This window comes from Pongo pygmaeus, chromosome 9, assembly GCF_028885625.2.
Source record: "Pongo pygmaeus isolate AG05252 chromosome 9, NHGRI_mPonPyg2-v2.0_pri, whole genome shotgun sequence".
Taxonomy (NCBI): Eukaryota; Metazoa; Chordata; class Mammalia; order Primates; family Hominidae; genus Pongo; species Pongo pygmaeus.
Window position 1 is genome coordinate 11,063,734 of NC_072382.2, and position 23,627 is coordinate 11,087,360.

The 23,627-nt window shown below is 42.5% G+C and overlaps 1 protein-coding gene across 3 annotated transcripts in view; it reads left to right on the forward strand.

Moving 5' to 3' along the window:
* The window catches only part of ATL3 (atlastin GTPase 3), a 48,326-nt gene that overhangs the window by 12,910 nt on the left and 11,789 nt on the right, over positions 1–23,627 (forward strand). For 2 of the 3 annotated variants that reach the window (XM_054439053.2, XM_054439052.2), the window contains exons 4-9: positions 5,675–5,779; positions 6,290–6,340; positions 12,960–13,016; positions 15,330–15,422; positions 16,099–16,237; positions 23,222–23,349. In XM_054439053.2, the coding sequence (XP_054295028.1) occupies positions 5,675–5,779; positions 6,290–6,340; positions 12,960–13,016; positions 15,330–15,422; positions 16,099–16,237; positions 23,222–23,349 (573 nt within the window). The remainder of the gene's footprint in view (positions 1–5,674; positions 5,780–6,289; positions 6,341–12,959; positions 13,017–15,329; positions 15,423–16,098; positions 16,238–23,221; positions 23,350–23,627) is intronic. The other variant, XM_054439054.2, reaches the window with a different exon arrangement.

Here is a 23,627-nt window from a genome sequence, read left to right on the forward strand (position 1 = left end):
AGCTGCTTGGGAGGCTGAGGCAGGAGAATCACTTGAACCTGAGAGGCAGAGGTTGCAGTGAGCCGAGATCCTGCCATTGTCCTCCAGCTCGGGTGACAGTACGAGACTCCGTCTCAAAAAAAAAAGAAGTCAATGGCATTTTTAGTTTCATATTGTGTTTTCCACTGGTATATACCTGTTGATTTGTTTGTGTCTTTTATGAACTGTTATTTTCTGAATTTTTTTTCAGTAAAAGGAAGGAAGATGTGAAAACAACTTTTTATCAAAGTGAATGATTTAAAATTAATACATATTGATTGTTTTTAAGATTCTTAAATAAAATGCATGAATATAGTTTAAAAGGTCAAATACTACTGTAAGGCTTCTAACAGAAAGCAGCTGTCATGTGTGTTATTCTCCTCTCTACCCAGTTTTCACTTCCCAGAGGCTGATGCTCTTATGTGTTACCACTTCTGTTCTTTACTTCCTTACTCCTGTATGGGTGGCACAGACCTGGCTGTTGTTGTTCTGGGAGTTGAGCAGGGAAATGGCATTGGGGATCTCACTGTTCAGAAGGTGGGCATTCACTACCCCCCAGCTATCAGTAGGGCCTCTTAGCCCTAGTCTCATCCATGCCTTGTAAGCTATGGGCATAGAGCCTCTCCACAGATTTCTTTGTAAGGATTGGGAGGGGTAAGTCATGTGTTTCTTATATAGACTTTCATCTATTACTTCTATTTTTAGCCCAATCCTGTAAGCATGCCTTCGCGCCTGTTTGTGCTTTGTGCTTTTTTTTTTTTGAGATGCAGTCCCGCTCTGTTGCTCAGGCTGGAGTGCAATGGCACCATCTTGGTCACTACAGTCTCCGCCTCCCAGGTTCAAGCAATTCTCCTGCCTCAGCCTCCTGATTAGCTGGGACTACAGGTGCACACCACAATGCCTGGCTAATTTTTGTATTTTTAGTAGAGACAGGGTTTCACAATGTTGGCCAGGCTGGTCTGGAACTCCTGACCTTGTGATCCACCTGTCTCAGCCTCCCAAAGTGCTGGGATTACAGGGATGAGCCACCATGCCTGACCACCTTTGATATTTTGAAGTGCTAGAGTGTTGGTACCGAATTCTTTTAGCTTTCATACATCTGAAAGATCTTTATTTTGCCTTTGTTTTGGAAAATACTTACTCTTAGTATAGAGTTCTAGGCTGACATATTTTTCTCAGTACTTCAAAGGTGTTGCCCCTTTGCCTTTTTGCTGACATTGTTTCTTTTTTTTTTTTTTTGAGAGGGAGTCTCACTCTGTTGCTCAGGCTGGAGTGCAGTGGTGCGATCTCGGCTCACTTCAACCTCAGTCTCCCGGGTTCAAGCAATTCTCCTGTCTCAGCCTTCCGAGTAGCTGGGAGTACAGGCACGCATCACCACGCCTGGCTAATTTTTGTATTTTTAGTAGAGACGGGGTTTCGCCATATTGGTCAGGCTGGTCTTGCACTCCTGACCTCAGGTTATTCACCTGCCTCTGTTTCCCAAAGTGCTGGGATTACAAGCATGAGCCACTGTGCCCAGTCTACTGACATTATTTCTGACAAGAAATACACTGTTATTTTTGTTCTTTTGTACTTAATCTGTCTTTTTTGTCTGGTTGCTTTTTTTCTTTAAATTAAAAAAAATTTTATTTTCGTGGGTACATAGGTATATATATTTATGGGGTATGTCTGGTTGCTTTTAAGATTTTATCACTGTTTTTGAGCAAATTATGATGTGTTTTGATATAGTTCTTTTTTTTTTTTTTTTTTGAGACGGAGTCTCACTCTGTCACCTGGGCTAGAGTGCAGTGGCGTGATCTCGGCTCACTGCAAGCTCCGCCTCCCGGGTTCATGTCATTCTCCTGCCTCAGCCTCCCAAGGAGCTGGGACTACAGGCGCCCGCCACCATGCCCGGCTAAGTTTTTGTATTTTTAGTAGAGACAGGGTTTCACTGTGTTAGCCAGGATGGTCTCGATCTCCTGACCTCGTGATCTGCCCGCCTTGGCCTCCCAAAGTGCTGGGATTACAGGCGTGAGCCACTGCGCCAGGCCGATGTAGTTCATGTTTTTTGTATGTGGGTTTTGTTGAGCTTCTTGAATCTGCAGATTTATAATTTTTATCAAATTTGGACATTTTAAGATTATTATTTCTTCAAGTTTTTTTGGTCTATTATTCCCTTTGGAGACTCCTATTACATGTGCCTCTTGCTGCTTGAAGTTGTTCCACAGCTGGTTGATGCTTTGTTCATTTAAAATTCTTTGGCCAGGTGCGGTGGCGCACGTCTGTAATCCCACACTTTGGGAGGCCGAGGTGGGTGGATCACCTGAGGTCAGGAGTTTGAGACCAGCCTGACCAACATGGTGAAAACCCATCTCTACTAAATACAAAAAATTAGCTGGGTGTGGTGGGTCATGCCTGTAATCCCAGCTACTTGGGAGGCTGAGGCGGGAGAATCGCTTGAACCCGGGAGGTGGAGGTTGCAGTGAACCGAGATCGCACCATTGCACTTCCGCCTGAGCAACAAGAGCTAAACTCCGTCTAAAAAAAAAAAAAAAGGCCAGGTGCGGTGGCTCATGCCTGTATTCCCAGCACTTCCGGAGGCTGAGGTGGGCGGATCACCTGAGGTCAGGAGTTCGAGACCAGCCTGGCCAACTTGGTGAAACCTTGTCGCTACTAAAAATACAAACATTAGCTGGGCGTGGTGGCACCCGCCTGTAATCCCAGCTACTTGGGAGGCTGAGGCAGGAGAATTGCTGGAACCTGGGAGGCGGAGATTGCAGTGGGATTAGGAAGAGTACTCAGAGTCTTGCCTCAGTAATGAGGAATAGCTACCAACACTCTCTGGTTCCATTTAACAAATCTAAACAGCAAGAACAGAAAAAACCAGAGTTTCCAAATTACTTAACTACATCTCAGAATAAAGCTAGATATTTTATAGGAATGCAAGAATAACCAGCACCCAACAAGGGAAAATCCACAAGTCTACATCCTATCAAAAATTTGCAGACATATAAGAAGCAGAAAAATATAACCCAAATGAGGAGAAAGATCAATTAGAACTGTCTCAGAACTAACACAGATATTAAAATTAACAGAAAACAACTTTTGTTTTTGTTTTGTTTTTTTTTTTTGAGACAGTCTTGCTCAACTAAAAATACAAAAATTAGCCAGGTGTGGTGGTGCGCCTGTAATCCCAGCTACTCAGGAGGCTGAGGCAGGAGAATCGCTTGAACCTGGGAGGTGGAGGTTGCAGTAAGCAGAGGTCGCGCCATTGCACTCCAGCCTGGGTGACAAGAGCAAAACTCTGTCTCAAAAAAAAAAAAAAAAAAAAAAAAACAGGCCAGGCGTGGTGGCTCACGCCTGTAATCCCAGCCCTTTGGGAGGCCGAGGCGGGCGAATCATCTGAGGTCAGGAGTTTGAGACGAGCCTGACCAACATGGTGAAACCCTGTCTATACTAAAAATACAAAAATTAGCCGGGCATGGTGGCTCATGCCTGTAATCCCAGCTACTCAGGAGGCTGAGGCAGGAGAATCGCTTGAACCTGGGAGGTGGAGGTTGCAGTGAGCCAAGATCGTGCCATTGCACTCCAACCTGGGCAACAGAGTGAAACTCCGTAATCCCAGCACTTTGGGAGGCTGAGGCGGGCGGATCATGAGGTCAGGAGATCGAGACCATCCTGGCTAACACAGTGAAACCCCGTCTCTACTAAAAATACAAAAATTAGCTGGGCGTGGTGGCGGGCGCCTATAGTCCCAGCTACTCGGGAGGCTGAGGCAGGAGAATGGCGTGAACCCGGGAGGTGGAGCTTGCAGTGAGCCGAGATCATGCCACTGCACTACAGCCTGGGCGACAGCGCAAGACTCCGTCTCAAAAAAAAAAAATCGTATCTTTATTGTGTTTTAGGTTTTCAGGAAAATTAATTGCAACCTGCCCAGTTCCCACACTCTCCTTCAGTTTGCTCTGTTGTTTACATCTTGTAATAGTGTGACACATTTGTTACAATTAATATTGGAACCAATATATTGTCATTAGCTAAAGCCCATACATAGTTTACTTTAGGGCTTACTCATTGTGTTGTACATTGGATTTTGACAACTGTATAGTGACATGTGCCCACTATTACTGTATCATACAGAATAGTCACACTGCCCTAAACATTCTCTGTAATGTACCTGTCTGTTCCTCTCTTCTTCCCTCCCCACAAACTCCTCCACTGATCTTTTTACTGTCTCCGTAGTTTTGTCTTTACTGGAATGTCGTATAGTTAGAATCATACAATATGCAGCCTTTTCAGATTGGCCTCTTTCACTTAGCAATGCGATTTTAAGATTTCTGCAACTCTTTCGTGTCTTGATAGTTCATTTCTTTTTATTGCTGAATAGTATTCTACATTATGAATGCACCAGTTTGTTCATCCATTTGCCTGTTGAAGGACATCTTGGTTGCTTTCAAATTTTGACAATTAAGAATAAAGCTCCTATAAATACTCGTTTGTTGGTTTTTGTTGAGACATAAGTTTTCAGCTCCTTGGGGTATATACCAAAGAGTTTTGGTTTTTTTTTTGAGACAAAATCTTGCTCTCTCACCCAGGCTGGAGTGCAGCGGTGTGGTCTCGGCTCACTGCAACCTCTGCCTCCTGGGTTCAAGTGATTCTCCTGCCTCAACCTCTGGAGTAGGTGGGACTACAGGTGCGCACCACCACACCCATTTTTTTTTTTCTTTTATTATTATTATTATTATTATTATTATTATTATTATACTTTAGGTTTTATGGTACATGTGCGCAATGTGCAGGTAAGTCACATATGTATACATGTGCCATGCTGGTGCGCTGCACCCACCAACTCGTCATCTAGCATTAGGTATATCTCCCAGTGCTATCCCTCCCCCCTCCCCCCACCCCACAACAGTCCCCAGAGTGTGATGTTCCCCTTCCTGTTTTTAGTAGAGATGGGATTTCGCCATGTTAGCCGGGCTGGTCTCAAACTCTGGACCTCAGGTGATCCACCTGCCTTGGCCTCCCAAAGTACTGAGATTACAGGTGTGAGCCACTGCGCCTGGCCTAATTTTTGTATTTTTGGTAGAGACATGATTTCACCGTGTTGGCCAGGCTGGTCTGGAACTCCTGGCCTCAAGTGATCCACCTGACTTGGCCTCCTTCCCAAAGTGCTGGGATTACAGGCATGAGCCATTGTGTCTGACCTAAGTTTTAAAATTTTGTGTAGAGACAGAGTCTCACTATGTTGCCCAGGCTGGTATTGAACTCCTGGGCTTAAGTGATGCTGCTGCCACGGCCTCCCAAAGTGTTGGTATTATAGGTGTGAGCCACTGCACCTGGCCAAGATGAATATTTTTTAGTTTCTTTTTCAACAACAGGAAACATCCAAATGCCTGGCTGGGTGATAAGCTAATTGCTTTCAACTTTTGTCTGTTTCAATTGGTGGGACAATTTTTGCCTTCCATATTGCTCTGTATACCTCTGGATAATTTTCAGTAGAGTGCTGTAGTCAAAGCAAAGCACCTAAATAGTTGTACAGAACCTACAAGCAGGTGCTTAAGGCTTATGTAAACATTACCTGTACTTAAGTATATATTACCTGTACTTTTCAATTTCTCCTTTACATTTTACTCCTTCTTAGTTTAATCTCTTTTGTTTGTATTTTCCTTTTTTTTAGGTTGCAGTTGTTCTGATGGATACCCAGGGGGCATTTGACAGCCAGTCAACTGTGAAAGACTGTGCTACCATCTTTGCTCTAAGCACTATGACTAGTTCTGTTCAGGTAAAAGCCACTTGACTCAGAAAAAAGCTCACAAAGGAAATAAGATAAAGGGAGGAAACACAGTTTTGGTTATTGTTCTGTTAACAGAATTTCTGGGATGATATGTAAATATTATTTTTAAACTGTAGATGCAGTTAAACTCTTAAAAGTTTGAGAAGGAGCCAAATAATTTTTCCTCTTTGGTCATAATTATATATAGTATGTTCCAAGAAAAGTCCAAAAAATGGAAATTTATATCAGTTACATCATATAGAAAATATAGATTTGATAAGAACTTAGGAAAATTGTGTTTTAAACTGTAAAGGAAGAATTTTTGATTTCAACCTTATATGCATAGTTTTCCAAAAGACAGATCATATTACTGTTTGAACAGGCCTCATGTTCTTATATGCAAGTCTTTAATTGTTCAAAGCTTCTGTCAAAGCTAAGGGCTGACAGAGCCCTTGAGGCTTATTTGGGATTTGTTTGAAGTAAGCCAGAGTAGTATCAATCTGGATTTTTGTTTTCTAGATTTATAATTTATCCCAGAACATTCAAGAAGATGATCTTCAACAGCTGCAGGTATATATTTCTCATAACAATTTTAACATCATATTATTTAAAAGTTTTAAGATTAAGAAAAATTTTACAACTGAGTAGTTTTTAGCAAAAGATTGAAATGTAGAGGAAGGTTTTTGGTTCATAGTAATTCTATACTATGTGTATCCATTGGTGGGGTGGAGCAGGAGCGGTCGGGGAAGGCCTTAATGATTTGAGCAGAGAATGAAAGAAAGTGGGCAAGTGAGTCCTTCAGATACATTTGGGCAGAAAACTGTTACAGGAGGGAGCAGCTGCTGGAAGACAGACCCTGAGGAGAGTGTGCTTGGCAAGATCAAGGAATGGCAGGGAGGCCAGTGGGTAGGATTGGAGAGTGTGACAGGAAGGGGCTAAGTGATGAAGTCAGAGAGGCAGTGAGGTCCCATTCATGCTGGGTCATTTCCTCTGGCGAAAGTGGGAGCCATGGGAGGGTCGTCAGCAATGATGTTATCTGACATGTTGTAAAGGGATCATTCTGGCTGCCATGTTCAGAATAGTTTTTGCTCTTGTCCCCAGGCTGGAGTGCAATGGTGCAGTCTTGGCTCACTGCAAGCTGGGATTACAGGTGTGCGCCACCATGCCCGGCTACTTTTTGTATTTTTAATAGAGACGGGGTTTCACCATGTCAGTCGGGCTGGTCTCAAATTGTTGACCTCGTGATCCGCCCGCCTCGGCCTCCCAAAGTGCTGGGATTACAGGCATGAGCCACCGCGCCCGGCCTTTTTCTTTTCTTTTTTTATAGCAGCAGTTCTTATCTGTTTTTCCCACAAAATGCTCTTTTGTGAGTATTCCAGGGTTGGATGCAATTCTGGTATGTTGTTCTAATGCTACTTCTCCCACTGACATTCAAGAAAACATCAGAATGTGAGTGAGTAAGGGTGTCATTATTATAGGGATTACCTTGAATTAGTTCTATTTTATGTTTATTTAAAAAAACAAGGAAAATTCCTCCTAAACCTCAGTCCTTAATGTTGCTTATGGCAATTGTCTGTACTTCATAGTTGGTAGTTCTATACCAGTGCCATGGCTTAATGGTTGAGAACTGTTGTTCTGTAAAACTTCCATCACAACTTGAGTTGGTCACCATTTCACCTGAAATTTATTCCTTTCTAAGCTCCTTCCTTTCAACCATTTTTCGAATGCTTACCTTGTGTGAGGTAGAGGGCCAAGTGCTATAGATATATGTAAGGTCACATTCACAGGTACCAGGTGCGAGGACTTTAGCATATTTTTCTTCGGGACGCAATTCAACACATAAGAGGTAGTAAGTAGATTATGATGCAGTTATGTAATTCACCTTGTCTCACATGACAAGGCTGTTGGTAGACTCAGCAACTGTAAAATATAAATATTACAGAGGAGAAAATAATAAGTTTATGTGCCTGGAAATCCGTAAGAATCAACTAGAAAATTATTTGGAACTTAAAAAATAATTAAGGTCTCCATTACAAAATACAGATACAAAATCATTAGGTTTTCCTCTCTACTAACAATAGCCAGTTTAAAAATGTAATGGAAAAAATTGACTATAGCAACAAAATATTGAAAACAGAATAAATTTAAAAAAGATCTGTATGGAGCACTTCAGAATTGTATGAGGCATATAAAAGATTTAACATGCAGAAATATGCCTTGTTTCTTGTATATGGGGATGATAATAGCCAACATGTATTTATTGCTTACTCTGTACTAGATACTGCAGTGTGTTATAAACATTATCTCATTTAGACTGAGAATTATAAAGTTGTCAGTTCTTCCCCACTAAACAAAATCATAAAGGCATTATTTTGGGAACTTGACAGAATTGTGAAATTCATTTGGAAAGTTAAATTGTAAAACAGCTAAGAAAATTACAGGGGAAATATGAGATAATTGACTTAGTACATACTATAAATCTGTAATTACAAGAACATGGCATTGGTTCAGGAAAAAATAGATCAATGCAGTGTACTTATGATATACTACATTTTCATATATTTTATTCTACTTAAGAATATATACACATATACCATAAAGCATAGATCAATCAATAAATGGTGTTAGGACAGTTGGCTATGTATTTAGATAAATTAGAAATTATGTTCCTCTTTGGAATGCTGAGGCAGGCTGATCACCTGAGTTTGGGTGTTCGAGACCAGTCTGGCCAACATGGTGAAACCCCATCTCTACTAAAAGTACAAAAAAAAAAAAAAAAAAATTAGCTGGGTGTGGTGGCACATGCCTGTAATCTCAGCTGCTTGGCCTGAGAATCACTTGAACCTGGGAGGCAAAGGTTGAAGTGAGCTGAGAGCACACCACTGCACTCCAGTCTGGGCCACAGAGTGAGACTCTGTCTTAAAAAAAAATATATATATATATATATATATTTCTACTTTGTACTATATACAAAAATTCCAGATAGACCAGATAGATTAAATTTTTTTTTTATTAAGTATTTATTGATGATTCTTGGGTGTTTCTCGGAGAGGGGGATATGGCAGGGTCATAGGATAATAGTGGAGAGAAGGTCAGCAGATAAACACATGAACAAAGGTCTCTAGTTTTCCTAGGCAGAGGTCCCTGCAGCCTTCTGCAGTGTTTGTGTCCCTGGGTACTTGAGATTAGGGAGTGGTGATGACTCTTAAAGAGCATGCTGCCTTCAAGCATCTGTTTAACAAAGCAATCTTGCACCGCCCTTAATCCATTTAACCCTGAGTTGACACAGCACATGTTTCAGAGAGCAGGGGGCTGGGAGAAAGGCCACAGATCAACAGCATCCCAAGGCAGAAGAATTTCTCCTAGTACAGGACAAAATGGAGTCTCCTATGCCTACTTCTTTCTACACAGACACAGTAACAATCTGATCTCTCTTTCTTTTCCCCACATTTCCCCCTTTTCTTTTCAACAAAACCGCCGTCGTCCTCATGGCCCGTTCTCGATGGTCGCTGTCTCTTTGGAGCTGTTGGGTACACCTCCCAGACAGGGCGGCCGGGCAGAGGCGTTCCTCACCTCCCAGACGGGGCGGCCGGACAGAGGCCCTCCTCACTTCCTCTCAGACGGGGTGGCAGCCAGGCAGAGGCACTCCTCACCTCCCAGACGGGGCGGCCGGGCAGAGGCGCTCCTCACCTCCCAGACGGGGCGGCCGGACAGAGGCCCTCCTCACTTCCTCTCAGACGGGGTGGCAGCCAGGCAGAGGCACTCCTCACCTCCCAGACGGGGCGGCCGGGCAGAGGCGCTCCTCACCTCCCAGACGGGGCGGCCGGGCAGAGGCCCTCCTCACCTCCCAGACGGGGCGGCCGGGCAGAGGCCCTCCTCACCTCCCAGACGGGGCGGCCGGGCAGAGGCCCTCCTCACCTCCCAGACGGGGCGGCCGGGCAGAGGCGCTCCTCACCTCCCAGACGGGGCGGCCGGACAGAGGCCCTCCTCACTTCCTCTCAGACGGAGTGGCAGCCAGGCAGAGGCACTCCTCACCTCCCAGACAGGGCGGCTGGGCAGAGGCGCTCCTCACTTCCCAGATGGGCCGGCCGGGCAGAGGCGCTCCTCACCTCCCAGACGGGGCGGCCGGGCAGAGGCGCTCCTCACCTCCCAGACGGGGCGGCCGGGCAGAGGCGCTCCTCACTTCCCAGACAGGGCGGCCAGGTAGAGGCACTCCCCACTTCCCAGACGGAGCAGCCGGGCAGAGGCGCTCCTCACTTCCTCCCAGACGGGGTGGCGGCCGGGCAGAGGCAGATTAAATATTTTGATGTAAAAAAAGAAATCACAGCTGGGTGTTGTGGCTCATGCCTGTAATCCCAGCACTTTGGGAGGCTGAGGCGGGTGAGGTCAGGAGTTCGAGACCAGCCTGGCAAACATGGTGAAACCCCGTCTCTACTAAAAATACAAAAATTAGCTGGGTGTTGATGTTCATTCAGAGCCTTCTGATTAAACACATTAATATTTCTTCAGTGAAATATATGACCAATAAAATGGCGTAAATAAGCCTATAAAAAGCTTCATGTCAGTTGAAGGCAGGTTTTTCTTCCAAATAAGTTTCCCACCTAACCTGGATTTTTAGTACTTTTTTTTTTTTTTGAGATGGAGTCTCCCTCAGTTGCCCAGGCTGGAGTGCAGTGGCACGATCTTGGCTCACTCACTGCAACCTCCGCCTCCCAAGTTCAGGTGATTCTGCTGCCTTAGCCTCCCGAGTAGCTGGGACTGCAGGTGCGTGCCACCACACCCGGCTAATTTTTTTGTACTTTCAGTAGATACAGGGTTTCACTGTGTTGGTCAGACTGACCTCGAACTCCTAACCTGAAATGATCTGCCTGCCTCAGCCTTCCAAAGTGCCAGGATTACAGGTGTGAGCCACCGTGCCTGGCCTTTTTGTTTTTTTGCTTTTTTTTTTAGAGAGAGTCTCACTCTGCTGCCTAGGCTGGAGTGCAGTGGTGCGATCTCGGCTCACTGCAACCTCCATCTCCTGGGCTCAAGCGATTCTCCTGCCTCAGCCTCCTGAGAAGCTGGGATTACAGGCATGTGCCACCATGCCCAGCTAATTTTTGTATTTTTAGTAGAGACAGGGTTTCGCCATGTTGGCCAGGCTGGTCTCGAACTCCTGACCTCAAGTGATCTGCCTGCCTTGGCCTCCCAAAGTGCTGGGATTACAGCGGCCAGCCCTGCTAAGAGGCTTTTCTCAAATGTCTAGCTGGTGGGCCTTGACAACCTATTTAAGAGAGAGCCACTAACAATCCAACTGGGAGCTTTGATAAGAGGATAGGCCTTGTGTACTGGTTTGGATCACAATGAGGTAGGTGGTTTGGCAAGGTTATCTAGCTATTTTGTTGCCAACTCCTAAATGTCTATTGTTTTGCAGATACTTATTCTTGGGTTGTTAGTTTCCCTGGAAAAAATTTCGTTAAATTCCTGCCTTGGTGGGTAGAAGCTTGCTGTGGCAACCAGTAGGGTGAGAGGGCTAAGGAGTCCCACTGCTCACTATGTGGACTTTGATTTAAGTACCTGTTTGAAGGTAGGAGACTTAATCCTGACCTCAGCTGAGTTTGGTATCTAAGTCTAGATTTTTTTTGGATTTATCTTCTCCAGATAGTACACTTCCCATCTTCTATGGAGGCAGGAAAAATACGGGGGGTTAGAGAGGGGTACCTGGAAGTGTAGGTACTTTCTCCTAAGACTCACATATTTCCTAGTTGTCAGCTGCACTCCTATACCTCCTCCTGTAAGGTAACTGTATGCTTATAATTTCTGAGCATTTCAGGGATTCTACTGAGATAATTTGCTTCTTCCTTGTTGGCCCCTGTCTCTTCCAGATTTCTTAGCAGAACAGAGAAAGCCAAAACTTGAGACAGTTCTCATTTGTCTATTTTCCATCCAGAATGTTTTTGACGGGTCTTTTCTGCTGGCTGCTTTGTCCTGTTTATTTATTTATTTTTAAACTTTGTTTTGTTATGCTTTTAGTGAGGCTTCCTGAAGAAATAGAGGTAAATATACATGTAAACCTTAACCTTAAAGAATTCAGTCATTTGAATGGCATAAATATTATGGGCCTGATACTTTTCTTGCTGCTGGAAATCCAGTAGTGCACAAAACAGACAAATATTCCTGCCCTCATGGAGTTTAAATGCTAGTATAAAGACAGATGCAAATCAAGACAAGAAGAGGTATAGTGTATTAGATAATGATAAATGTTAAGAAAAAAATTTTTAAGGCTCGGTGTGGTGGCTCACGCCTGTAATCCCAGCACTTTGGAAGGCCGAGGCAGGTGGATCACCTGGGGTCAGGAGTTCAAGACCAGCCTGACCAACATGGCAAAACCCCGTCTCTACTAAAAATACAAAATTAGCCAGGTGTGGTGGCACATGCCTGTAATCCCAGCTACTCGGGAGGCTGAGGCAGGAGAATCCCTTAAACCCGGGAGGTTGAGGTTGCGGTGAGCCATGCGCCATTACACTCCAGCCTGGGCAACAAGAGCACGACTCTGTCTCAAAAAAAAAAAAAAAAAAAATTTTTAAAGACACGAAGTAGGAAATATTATTGGCAAACTTGTAATCTTTTTCGGTAGATGGCCATGGAAGTCTTCACTGAGAAGGAGCTACTTGAAAGACCTTAAGAAGTGAGGGAGCGGATCATGAGGCTATTTGGGAGAACTTATAGTTAGTGGGAGGAGCCAGTACGAACGTCCTAAGGCAGCAGTGTGTCCCGTGTATTTGAAGAATAGGAAGGAGGGCCAGTGTGGCTGCATCACGCTGTAAGGACTGGCTTTAATACTGAATGAGGTTGCAGGATTGTGAGCAAAGCCATGATATGATCTAACTAACCATATTATAACAGAGTCAATGTGGCTGCTGTATTGAGAATAGCCCATAGGGAGGCGTGGGCTGAGGCAGTTAGGAGGCTATTGCAGTATTCCAAGCCACATGGAAATAGTGAGTGGCTGGATTCTGGATTTGTTGAATTGGGATGTGGGATGTGAGCAGGGAATAACCAAGATGATTTTAAGGTTCATGACTCCTGTGGGCTTTTGAAACTGTAGAACTCTGGTATCAATATAAATATAATGAATACTTTGCTAAAAAAGCCATAGAACTATTTTAAATAATTTTGCTTTACAAACCATAATGCTTCCTTTTTAAAGCTCTTCACAGAATACGGTCGTCTGGCAATGGATGAAATTTTCCAAAAGCCTTTCCAGGTTAGAATATTTATTTTAAATATAATTCATATCTTTGTTTTTGTTTTCACAGATCGGCAAACTACAGCTCATAGGCCAAATCTAGCTTGCCACCTGTTTTTATATGACTTGTGAGCTAAGAATGGTTTTTACATTTTTAAATAGTTGAAAAAAAATGAGCAGTACTATTTTATGACATGTAAACTACCTGAAATTCAAATGTCAGTGTCTGTAGGTAAAATTTTAGTGGAACACAGCCATGCTCATTTGTCTTTGTACTGTCTGTGACTGCTTTCCTGCTACAACGGCAGAGTTGAGTAATCGCTTAAAAAGTAAACTGTGGGTTGGGCGTGGTGGCTTATGCCTGTAATCCCAGCACTTTGGGGAGGCCCAGGTGGAAGAATTGCTAGAGCCCAGGAGTTTGAGACCAGCCTGGGCAACATAGCAAGACGCCTCTTAAAAAAATGGGGGCAGGTGCAGTGGCTCATGCCTGTAATCCCAGCACTTTGGGAGGCCAAGGCAGGCAGATCACCTGAGGTCAAGAATTCGAGACCAGCTTGGCCAACATGGAACCTGTCTCTACTAAAAATACAAAAATTAGCTGGGCGTGGTGGTGGGTGCCTGTAATCTTAGCTACTCAGGAGGCTAAGGCAGGAGAGTCGCTTGAGTCTGGTAGGTGAAGGTTACAGTGAGCCGAGGTCATGCCACTATACTCCAGCCTGGGCGACAGAGCAAGACTTTGTCTCAAAAAAAAGAAAAAAACAAAAAACAAAAAAAATAAAAAGGTTGTGCACGCCTGTAGTCCCAGCTACTCGGTAGGGTTGAGGTAGGAGGATCACTTAAGCCTAGGAGGTCAAGGCTGCAGTGAGGCATGATTGTGCCACTGCACTCCAGCCTGGGTAACAAAGCAAGACCGTCTCAACACACACACACACACACACACGCTTACTCACTCGCTGTCTCTCTCTGCGAAAAGTCTTTGCTGACCTCTGCCTTAGTTCAGTGTTTATTGAGAATGAGGAAGCACAGCAGCCTCAGTCAGTGGGATTAGAGGTGCCTTCAGTGTGTAAACCTTATTTCTTTTCTTTTCTAATTTATTTATTTATTTTTTGAGATGGAGTTTCTTTCTAAAATTTTGCCCAGGCTGGAGTGCAGTAGCATGATCTTGGCTTACTGCAACCTCTGCCTCCCAGGTTCAGGCAATTCTCCTTCCTCACCCTCCTGAGTAGCTGGGATTACAGGTGCCCGGCTAATTTTTTGTATTTTTTGTAGAGATAGGGTTTCGTCATGTTGACCAGGCTGGTCTCAAACTCCTGAGCTCAGGTGACCCACCTGCTTCAGCCTCCCAGAGTAAAGGGATTATAGGCATGAGCCACTGTGGCTGGCCTTCCTTTCTAATGCTGAAAGCAGATCTGATTTTTTTTTTTTTTTGGAGACAGAGTCTCGCTCTGTCACCCAGGCTGAAGTGCAGTGGCATGATCTCGCCTCACTGCAACCTCCGCCTCCTGGGTTCAAGTGATTCTCCTGCCTCAGCCTCCCAAGTAGCTGGGATACAGGCGTGAACCACTGTGCCCGGCCACAGATCTGATTTTATGATTAGCTGGTGCCATGTGGTTTTCTCTTTTCTGTTCTATGGGGAATATAGTCCTTTACTATAAATGGTAAATTTGGGACTCTGCCTTAAGGAAATCTATGGGGAATATAGTCCTTTACTATATTCCCCATAGATTTCCTTAAGGCAGAGTCCCAAATTTACCATTTTCTCATTAATGTCTTCCTTCTGTTCCTACTAACCTGTGGGAACAAAAATAGCAGATAGGATATATTGACCTCATATTTGGCTTAAACATGTCCTTCCAGTGTTTGTAAAACTTCTAAGACATTACAGAATAGATAAATCTGGCCGAGTGCGGTGGCTCACACCTGTAATCCCAGCACTTTGGGAGGCCAAGGCCACAGGATTGCTTGAGGCCTGGAGTTCAAGACCAGCCTGGGCAACAGAGCAAGACCTTGTCTATACAAAAATATTAAAAAATAAGCCAGGAGTAGTGGCATGTGCTTGTAGTCCCAGCTACTTGGGAGGCTGAGGTGAAAGGATCACTTGAGCCCAGGAATTCTAGGCTACAATGAGCTATGATCATGCCACTGCACTCTAGCCTTAGTGACGGAGCAAGGCCCAATCTCTTTAAAAAAAAAAAAAAAAAAAAGTAAATCCTTCAGTACATATCTTTACCCCTTTTGTAGAAGCTGGCATTATGCAAAGATGTATTGCAGTTGTTCTCTTGAAAATGTGTTTATGCATGTTAAAATATGTTCTGCTCTTTTCTTAAACAGACACTGATGTTTTTGGTTAGAGATTGGAGTTTCCCTTATGAATATAGCTATGGACTCCAAGGAGGAATGGCATTTTTGGATAAGCGTTTACAGGTAAGTGGGACTATAATCTTCTGATGAATTATCTCAAAGTAGTGATAGCTTTCTCATTTGCCTTTGGCTATTGTGTTTAAAGCAATTATTGAAAATGATATTGAATACTTTAACTATATATGAATCTCAACGCAAACTAATATTTATTCCTGATAAGATTAAAGAACCTGTATATACAGTACACAGGAACTGTACAAGAAAACTCTGGGCCAGTGCCCAAGCTTTGATTATAATTTCCATTTTCCATTTTAAACCAAGTTCTATATGTGTCTTTAGAAGTCACACTCAGAATTTTAGTTATGTTATTCTTATTCAAAATTTTTACTTATTTTGGGATAGATATAAACAGGCCTAACCTGTTCCCCCAAACCAAAACACAGGAATCCTTTGTCTGTCACTACTAATTGGTTAGATCCTCCTTCATCCCCACAAACCATCTCTTGTGTAATACTCATTTTAAAGAAACTCTTATGCACCTGTTTGTTAGCTGTAGGAGTCAAGCCATGGATAATCAGATTTGTGTGTTTATTGCTTCTTAGGGTTCTGAGTTTTCTCATTTGGCCACTATGATCCATCAGAGTTGAGGAGTCTTCTTTCCTTTGTCCTTATACTAGTTGTCCCTAGTGAAGAAAACCAAAGGACTTTTGGTTGGTAAATTGTTGGTCTTCATTGGCAGGTGAAGGAACATCAACATGAAGAAATTCAGAATGTTCGAAATCACATTCACTCATGTTTCTCCGATGTCACCTGCTTTCTCTTACCACATCCAGGACTCCAGGTGGCCACAAGCCCTGACTTTGATGGGAAGTTAAAAGGTGTGTTCCAGGTGTTATTTTAAACATGTGATTCGATCTTTGGAATTAAAAATAATGAATCACTTACAAATCAAGTGAATGCTTAAGAAAAATGGTGTGCTCTCTTAGAAAGAGTAGTATTTAAAGTCTAGTTCAGATTTTGCTCCTGACTTACTGAGACCATCAGAATTAGTTTACCTTGACTTCTCCACCTGAAATAGTGGTGTTCATATCCATTAGTAGTCTTTCTAAGAGACTTATTATGGTTCTTGGTTTACAAGAGATATAAATGCTAAATAAAAGAAGACTAAACATTAGTCAGCTAATATTAAGTAAAATTAACTTCCTAAGGGAAGGCAGCATGATGCATGGCAGAGCTATTATTTTCATCTTATTTGTGATTATAGCAAAACCTGACGCTGGGTCATGTGCTAATATCAGGAAGTGCTAACTAAATGGTAGGTGAGAGGAATCGTAGTTGGGACTCTTGGGCTCCATTATCTTATTTTTGTTCCTTTTTCATTAAGGCCTTGAGTCATTAAATGGCTAGCCCTTAATTTATACATGTGTTAAACTGAGCACTTGTTAATAAGCTTATCCGAGTCTCTCAGATTCCTGGTAATGTTTGCAACACTATGCTAGGTACTTTGATATTTATGCTCCCAGTAATTCCAATGACGTTGATGTCATTTCCTTTATCTTATATGTGAGGAAAATGGCAAAAATAGTTAAGGAAAAGGAGGAAAGTTAAGTAACTTGCTCAAAGTGCTCAGCTAGTAAGTAAGTGGTGAGGCATAGATCTACATCCAAGTTCTTGTTGCTTCAGACCCATACTGGGCTAAAATAGGGGTTCTTCTGTTATATGGAGGAAATCATTTAGAGGATATGTACTGTTTAGTTACTACTAAAAGGTTTTGAAGTGAATGGTTTTCATAGCCTCATATTAAATATAAAATGCATCATTTTCAACCTATTTGATTTAGTTGATCCAAGAAAATGAATGTTCAACTCAAGATTTTCATTCCAGCTGGTCTTAATATTGCAAAGAAACTGAGTTAAAGAGACTTTACCTTTTATTTGTCACTTCTCTGATATTTTTACGTGGTTGGCAGCTTTCCTGAGGAGGAGACTTCCCTGGCCTGTTTCATGGCAATTGAAAAATCTAAGATTATTGCTTAGGGAGAGAAATCTGCTTGGCAAGCAGTGGACCTAGAACCTTTTACCTGAAAAGCAGTTTCAAGGGAGTTTTCAGAGCTGAGTAGGGAGAGAAAGTTAAGTGTGTATGTGTATGTCTCTAGGTAATACATTGTTTAGGATTATAATGCTCCATTATTGGTTGTACTTTTACCAACCTGAACTCAGATTTGTTCATCACTGATAGGGAATGTGTCCAGTGGAATTCTTAAATGGAGGTGTTAGGAGAGGGTGAATTAGAGTGACTCCTAGTGATTATCCAGTATAAACACACACAAATGGCATTCTTCCATAGTTTCAGTTTTAATATTCCAATGCATTGCTTTAAAGTTCATTTTCATTTTTATCATTCAGGGAGTAGGCAGAGTTTTTTAAAGTTCAGTAACCCTGGCTTTTGAAATTTTGTGTCACTTTTGGTTGTATTAATTTCCTGTGGCTGCCTTTAACCAATTACCACAAACTAGGTGGCTTAAGACAACAGAAATTTATTCCCTCACAAGTCAGGGAGCCAGAAGTCCAAAATGATGGTTGGTTCCGCCCGGAGACTCTGAAGGAGAACCTGTCCCACACTCTCTCCTAGCTTCTGGAAGTTGCCAGCAGTCCTTGGCATTCTTTGACTTGTACCTTTAGTTGCCTCCAGGTTCTTTGTTGTCACATGACCGCCTTCTTTGTGTGTTCTGTCTTTTTCTTGTGAGCACACCAGTCTTTGGATTTAGGGCCCACCTCAATCCAGTATGACCTCCTTTCAGCTAATTACATTTGCAAGACTGTTTCCAAATAAGATTTTCTGAAGTTCCAGGTGGACATGCATTTTGTTGGGGAGGGGAATGCTGTTCAACTCACTATACATATATGTAGATTATGAATGGTTTAATCACTAAATATTAAGTGTGTCAAGTTTCATATATATATTACGTTTATAAAATAGGGAACAAATTCTGTATAAGCACTCTTTAGTCTCATAATTATGTACTATTTGGTTTCCTCATCAAGATAGAGCTATAAAATGTACTTGTAAGTCTTAAATCTTTCTTACATGAAAAAGCAAGTCCAAAAAGAAGAAATACAAATGGTCATTATATATTAATGAAAATATGTGCAGCATCACAATAATCAGGAAAGTACAAAAGCATTGGTAATAAATGATCATCTTTATGGATTGTAATGTGGCAGCATCATAATTCAGAATGTTCACGTCCTTTGATCCACTGTCCCACTTCTAGGAGTTTATCTTAAGGAACTATTTAAATATGTGGATAAAAATATGTATACTGGCTGGGTGCAGTGGCTCACGCTTGTAATCCCAGCACTTTGGGAGGCCAAGGCGGACGAATCACCTGAGGTCAGGAGTTTGAGACCAGCCTGGCCAACATGGTGAAACCCTGTCTCTGCTAAAACAACAATTAGCCAGGCATGGTGGCAGGCCCCTGTAATCCCAGCTACTTGGGAGGCTGAGGCAGGAGAATCGCCTGAATCTGGGAGGCAGAGGTTGCAGTGAGCCGAGATTGTGCCATTGCACTCCAGCCTGGGCTACAAGAGCAAAACCCTGTCTCAAAAAAAAAAAAAAAGTATACTATGGTAGCATTGTTATCATAGAGAATAACTGGAAACAACACAAATGTGTCTTTATGAGGAGTTGGTTAGATTATAGTACATCTCAGCCTCGGCAACATAGGGAGATCCCTCCTATCTCTTAAAAAAAAAAATACTAGCTGGACATGGTGGCACACCCCTGTGGTAGCTACTCAGAAGGCTGAGGTAGGAGGATTGCTTGAGCCCCAGAGGTCAAGGCTACAGTGAGCTGTGATTGCACCACTGCACTCTAGCTTGGGTGACAGAGTGAGACCCTGTCTCAAAAAAACAAAAACAAAAATTAAGGTACATCTGCAGAAAGGAATAAAATGCAGTCATTAAAAAGGATAAGGTAGAGGCCGGGCGCGGTGGCTCATGCTTGTAATCCCCGTTTGGGAGGCCGAGGCAGGCAGATCACCTGAGGTCAGGAGTTCCAGACCAGCCTGACCAACATGGAGAAACCCTGTCGCTACTAAAAATACAAAATTAGCTGGGCGTGGTGACACATGCCTGTAATCCCAGCTACTTGGGTGACTGAGGCAGGAGAATCACTTGAACCCGGGAGGTGGAGGTTGCAGTGAGCTGAGATCGTGCCATTGCACTCCAGCCTGGGCAACAAGAGCGAAACTCTGTCCCCAAAAAAAAAGATAAGGTAGATAGATGAATCTATGTGTCTTTATGTAGAAAGATGTCTGTGATGTATTATTAAATGTAGAAAGATTGTGGAGTAGCATATGTGGTATGATCCTATTTATTTAAAAAAATAAGTACTTTAAAATTTGTATGCATGTATGTATGTATGTATGTATTTATTTATTTATTTTAGAGACAGGGTCTTGCTCTGTTGCCCAGGCTGGAGTCCAATGGCATGATTGTAGCTCACTGTAGCCTCTAACTCCCAGTCTCAAGCAATCCTCCCACCTTAGCCTCCTCAGTAGCTGGGACTACAGGCATGCACCACTATGCCTGGCTAATCTTTTTATTTTTTGTAGAGACAGGGTCTCCCTATGTTGCCCAGGCTGGTCTCGAACTCCTGACCTCAAGTGATCCTCCCACCTTCCACTTCAGCTTCTCAAAGTGTTGGGATTACTGACATGAGCCACCACACCCAGCCAGTACTTTCTTAAATGGAAAGATTTGAAAAATAAAAATTTGCTTTTTTGCCTAACTTTAAAAATATGTTAAAAGCCTGCCCTCTGTGTTTATTTAAGGAACTACAATTATTATGAGGATTGTTCATGAAGAATTCTTACTAGCTCTGCAAAGGTTTATGTACATTTTAGATTTGGAGGTGGATATTTTGTAATTTTAGGGAACCTCTTAACCAAGATTTTGAAGGGTTTTGAGTGAAGAGTAAATCAGATGCTAAATTGGAAATAGCGGATGATTTGTATTTGGCAAGTGCTAGCTTGAGAACCACACACACTTTATTGTAGGAGACCTGTTAGTAGAACTAATGTAGTTTTCAGAATTAAAAAAAAAAGGTAGGCATTATATTTTCTCAAGTATATGCTTGTGCAGTTCCATGGTTGAGATTCTGTAGTCCTGTTCCATGTAACTTGGAAAAGACAACATTAGCCTGAGGTTGTTAGGGCTAATCCATAAAAGGAACTTAAAATGTAATTTTTGTAGAACATTTAAATTTCATAAGAAGTACATTCTGAAACTATTTCTGCAAATGTTCCCCCAGATACTTTAAGAATTATTTTAGTGGTTTTATTTTATTTTTAAAGATCAACCACTTATTTAGAGGTAGATGCCTGCCAAACATGATCTTAGTTTTGGTATAACTGATGCTGAGCTGCTGTTTCTTGCAGTAATTAGCTAGAATAGCTGCTGAGTTTTTTTTTTGTTTTGTTTTGTTTTTTGAGACAAAGTCTTGTCTGCACTCTGTTGCTCAGGCTGGAGTGCAGTGGTGTGATCTCAGCTCACTGCCACCTCCGCCTCCCGGGCTCAAGCAATTCTTGTGCCACATCCTCCCGAGTAGCTGGGATTACAGGAGTGCACTACCATGCCTGGGTAATTTTTGTGTTTTTAGTAGAAACGGGGTTTCACCATGTTGGCCAGGCTGGTCTTGAACTCCTGGCCTCAAGCAATCTGCCCACCTTGGCCTCCCAAGGTGCTGGGATTACAGGTGCAGGCCACCACACTAGGCCTAGAATAGCTGCTTTTTGAGAATACTTTTCATCAGATGCAGGATGACTGTGTTGTCAGCATAAAGAAAATTGTTATCTTCTACTGTCACAGGGAGACCTAATACAGTAACTACTGAGTTGTTTAGTTAGAAATTAACACAGGAAGCTTTGTAGGGCGCAGTCTTCTTTGACACCACTAAAGATTGAGTTTGTTTCTGTTATGAGACAGTTCTTGTCTATTCTAATTTTAAAACTATTATTTTGTTGTAGCCTTCATAGAAACATGAGTAGCATATAGGGTCCGTACAGCTTGTTAAAGTGGCAAGTGTAGCATCTGGATCCTGCTGCTACTTGTGTGAAGTATTTTTGAAACACTCCATCTTTCAGTGTGATGGAAATTGAAACCATACAAAAAGGTTTTTTGGATATATAATACATTCACGTGTTTAAAATTTTAAAAAGGATTAAAAAGTACTCAGTGAAAAGTCTCTCTTCCATTTTTGTAGGCTTTCAGAGTTTCTTTAGTATATGAAAGCAAATGTGAATGTGTACAGAATGGCCTATTATGTACACTTTTATACTTTTTCACTACAAGGTTATAAAGTATTTTTCCGATGCTTTTCTTGAAATTTTAGTTTCATTTTTCATATTATAGTCTGGTTGGTGGAGTATTGAAGAGTTCTTATTTGATGTGGGCTCCTACCTGCTTTTTTTTCAGTGTATAGCTGGGAACCCAAGAAGATGTTAGAAGATTATGTAAATCAGCTTTTCTGTGTTTTAATTTTCCTGTGTCTTCATAGTTGGACCAGCTAATAATTCTTACTTTGAGGAAAGAGCTCTGTTTAATGGCTCTCCCGATACCTCTGTGGGAACCTTGTAGAAGCTGCAGAGAATCTGTCACCTTTCTCGAGTTAGTGGTCTTTTCATTTTGGGGTGGTTCCGAGGGTCTCTGAGGAGATAATAGAAAATAAATATAATGAGGCACAGGTACTTCTACTTCTTTTAACATTAAAAAAATTAACAAGAATAAATCAAATGGATGACCAGTGATTTCTAATTGATTTAAAGGAGTAGTGTGAGGGCATGGCAAAGGCCTGAGACAACTTGAGAGGTTGAAAATTGACTTGTTGAAGACCTTGTTAATGAAATTCTTTTTTTTTTTTTCTGAGATGGAGTCTCACTCTGTTGCCCAGGCTGGAGTGCAGTGGTGCGATCTTGGCTCACTGCAACCTCTGCCTCCTGGGTTTAAGCTATTCTCTGCCTCAGCCTCCTGAGTAGCTGGGATTACAGGCACCCGCCACCACCCCCGGCTAATTTTTGTATTTTTAGTAGAGACGGGGTTTCACCATCTTGGCCAGACTGGTCTTGAACTCCTGACCTCGTGATCCACCCACCTTGACCTCCCAAAGTGCTGGGATTACCGGCGTGAGCCACCACGCACGGCCATCAAATTCTTTAAAAAGTGAAATTTCTTGAAGGCTAGGGAGTAGACCAGATATCCCAGAATGAAAACCAAGGTAAAGATATTCTGCATATATAGTATTCTATTTTGAACTAGAGAAGACTTTCTACTACAGTGGGGAAGGAGAAAAATGAAGGTACATTGGGACAGAGATCTGTCAGCAACTTGGTCATAGCCAGAAAGTGTCAAAACATAGTCTCAGACCCCTTCTTCTCTCCCACATTTTTTTTTTTTTTTCTTGAGATGGAGTTTCACTCTTGTTGCCCAGGCTGGAGTGCAATGGTGGAATCTCGGCTCACTGCAACCTCCTCCTCCTGGGTTCAAGTGATTCTCCTGCCTCAGCCTCCTGAGTAGCTAGGATTACAGGCACCTGCCACCACGCCTGCTAGTTTTTCTGTTTTTAGTAGAGATGGGGTTTCACCATGTTGGTCAGGCTGGTCTCGAACTCCTGACCTTAGGCAATCCACCCGCCTCGGCCTCCCAAAGTGCTGGGATTATAGGCGTGAGCCACCGTGCCCGGCTTCTCTCTCACTTTCAACAACCAATGTTAAAAGCACTAGACTGGGAAGATTGCAGTTTGTTCACCTTGGTTGAATAAGGCTGTTTGGCTTATTTTTCCCTTCTTTGTGGTCCTGTGAACAGATATTGCTGGTGAATTCAAAGAGCAGTTACAGGCACTGATACCGTATGTATTAAACCCATCTAAGTTAATGGAAAAGGAGATCAATGGCTCAAAGGTCACTTGTCGGGGACTACTGGAGTATTTTAAGGTAAATATGGGTTTTAGTTATTAAAATGTTTGATTTTTGGTAAAGCTGATCTAACTCGTAAATCAACTTGAATTTAAATATTTTGAAACTTAAAGGAAAATTTTCTGGGGGAGATGGTGAGAGGCATTTTCAGAGACCTTGGTGTCCTTCCAGGAGTGGGCCATTGGGTGGCAGTATTGGTCTAAGAACCAAATGGATGTTCTTTGCACTCTCTTAGAGGAGCAATTAGCTGTGACTAAAGGAAGATTGTTCCTCAAGGAAGATGGTGTGGACAGGAG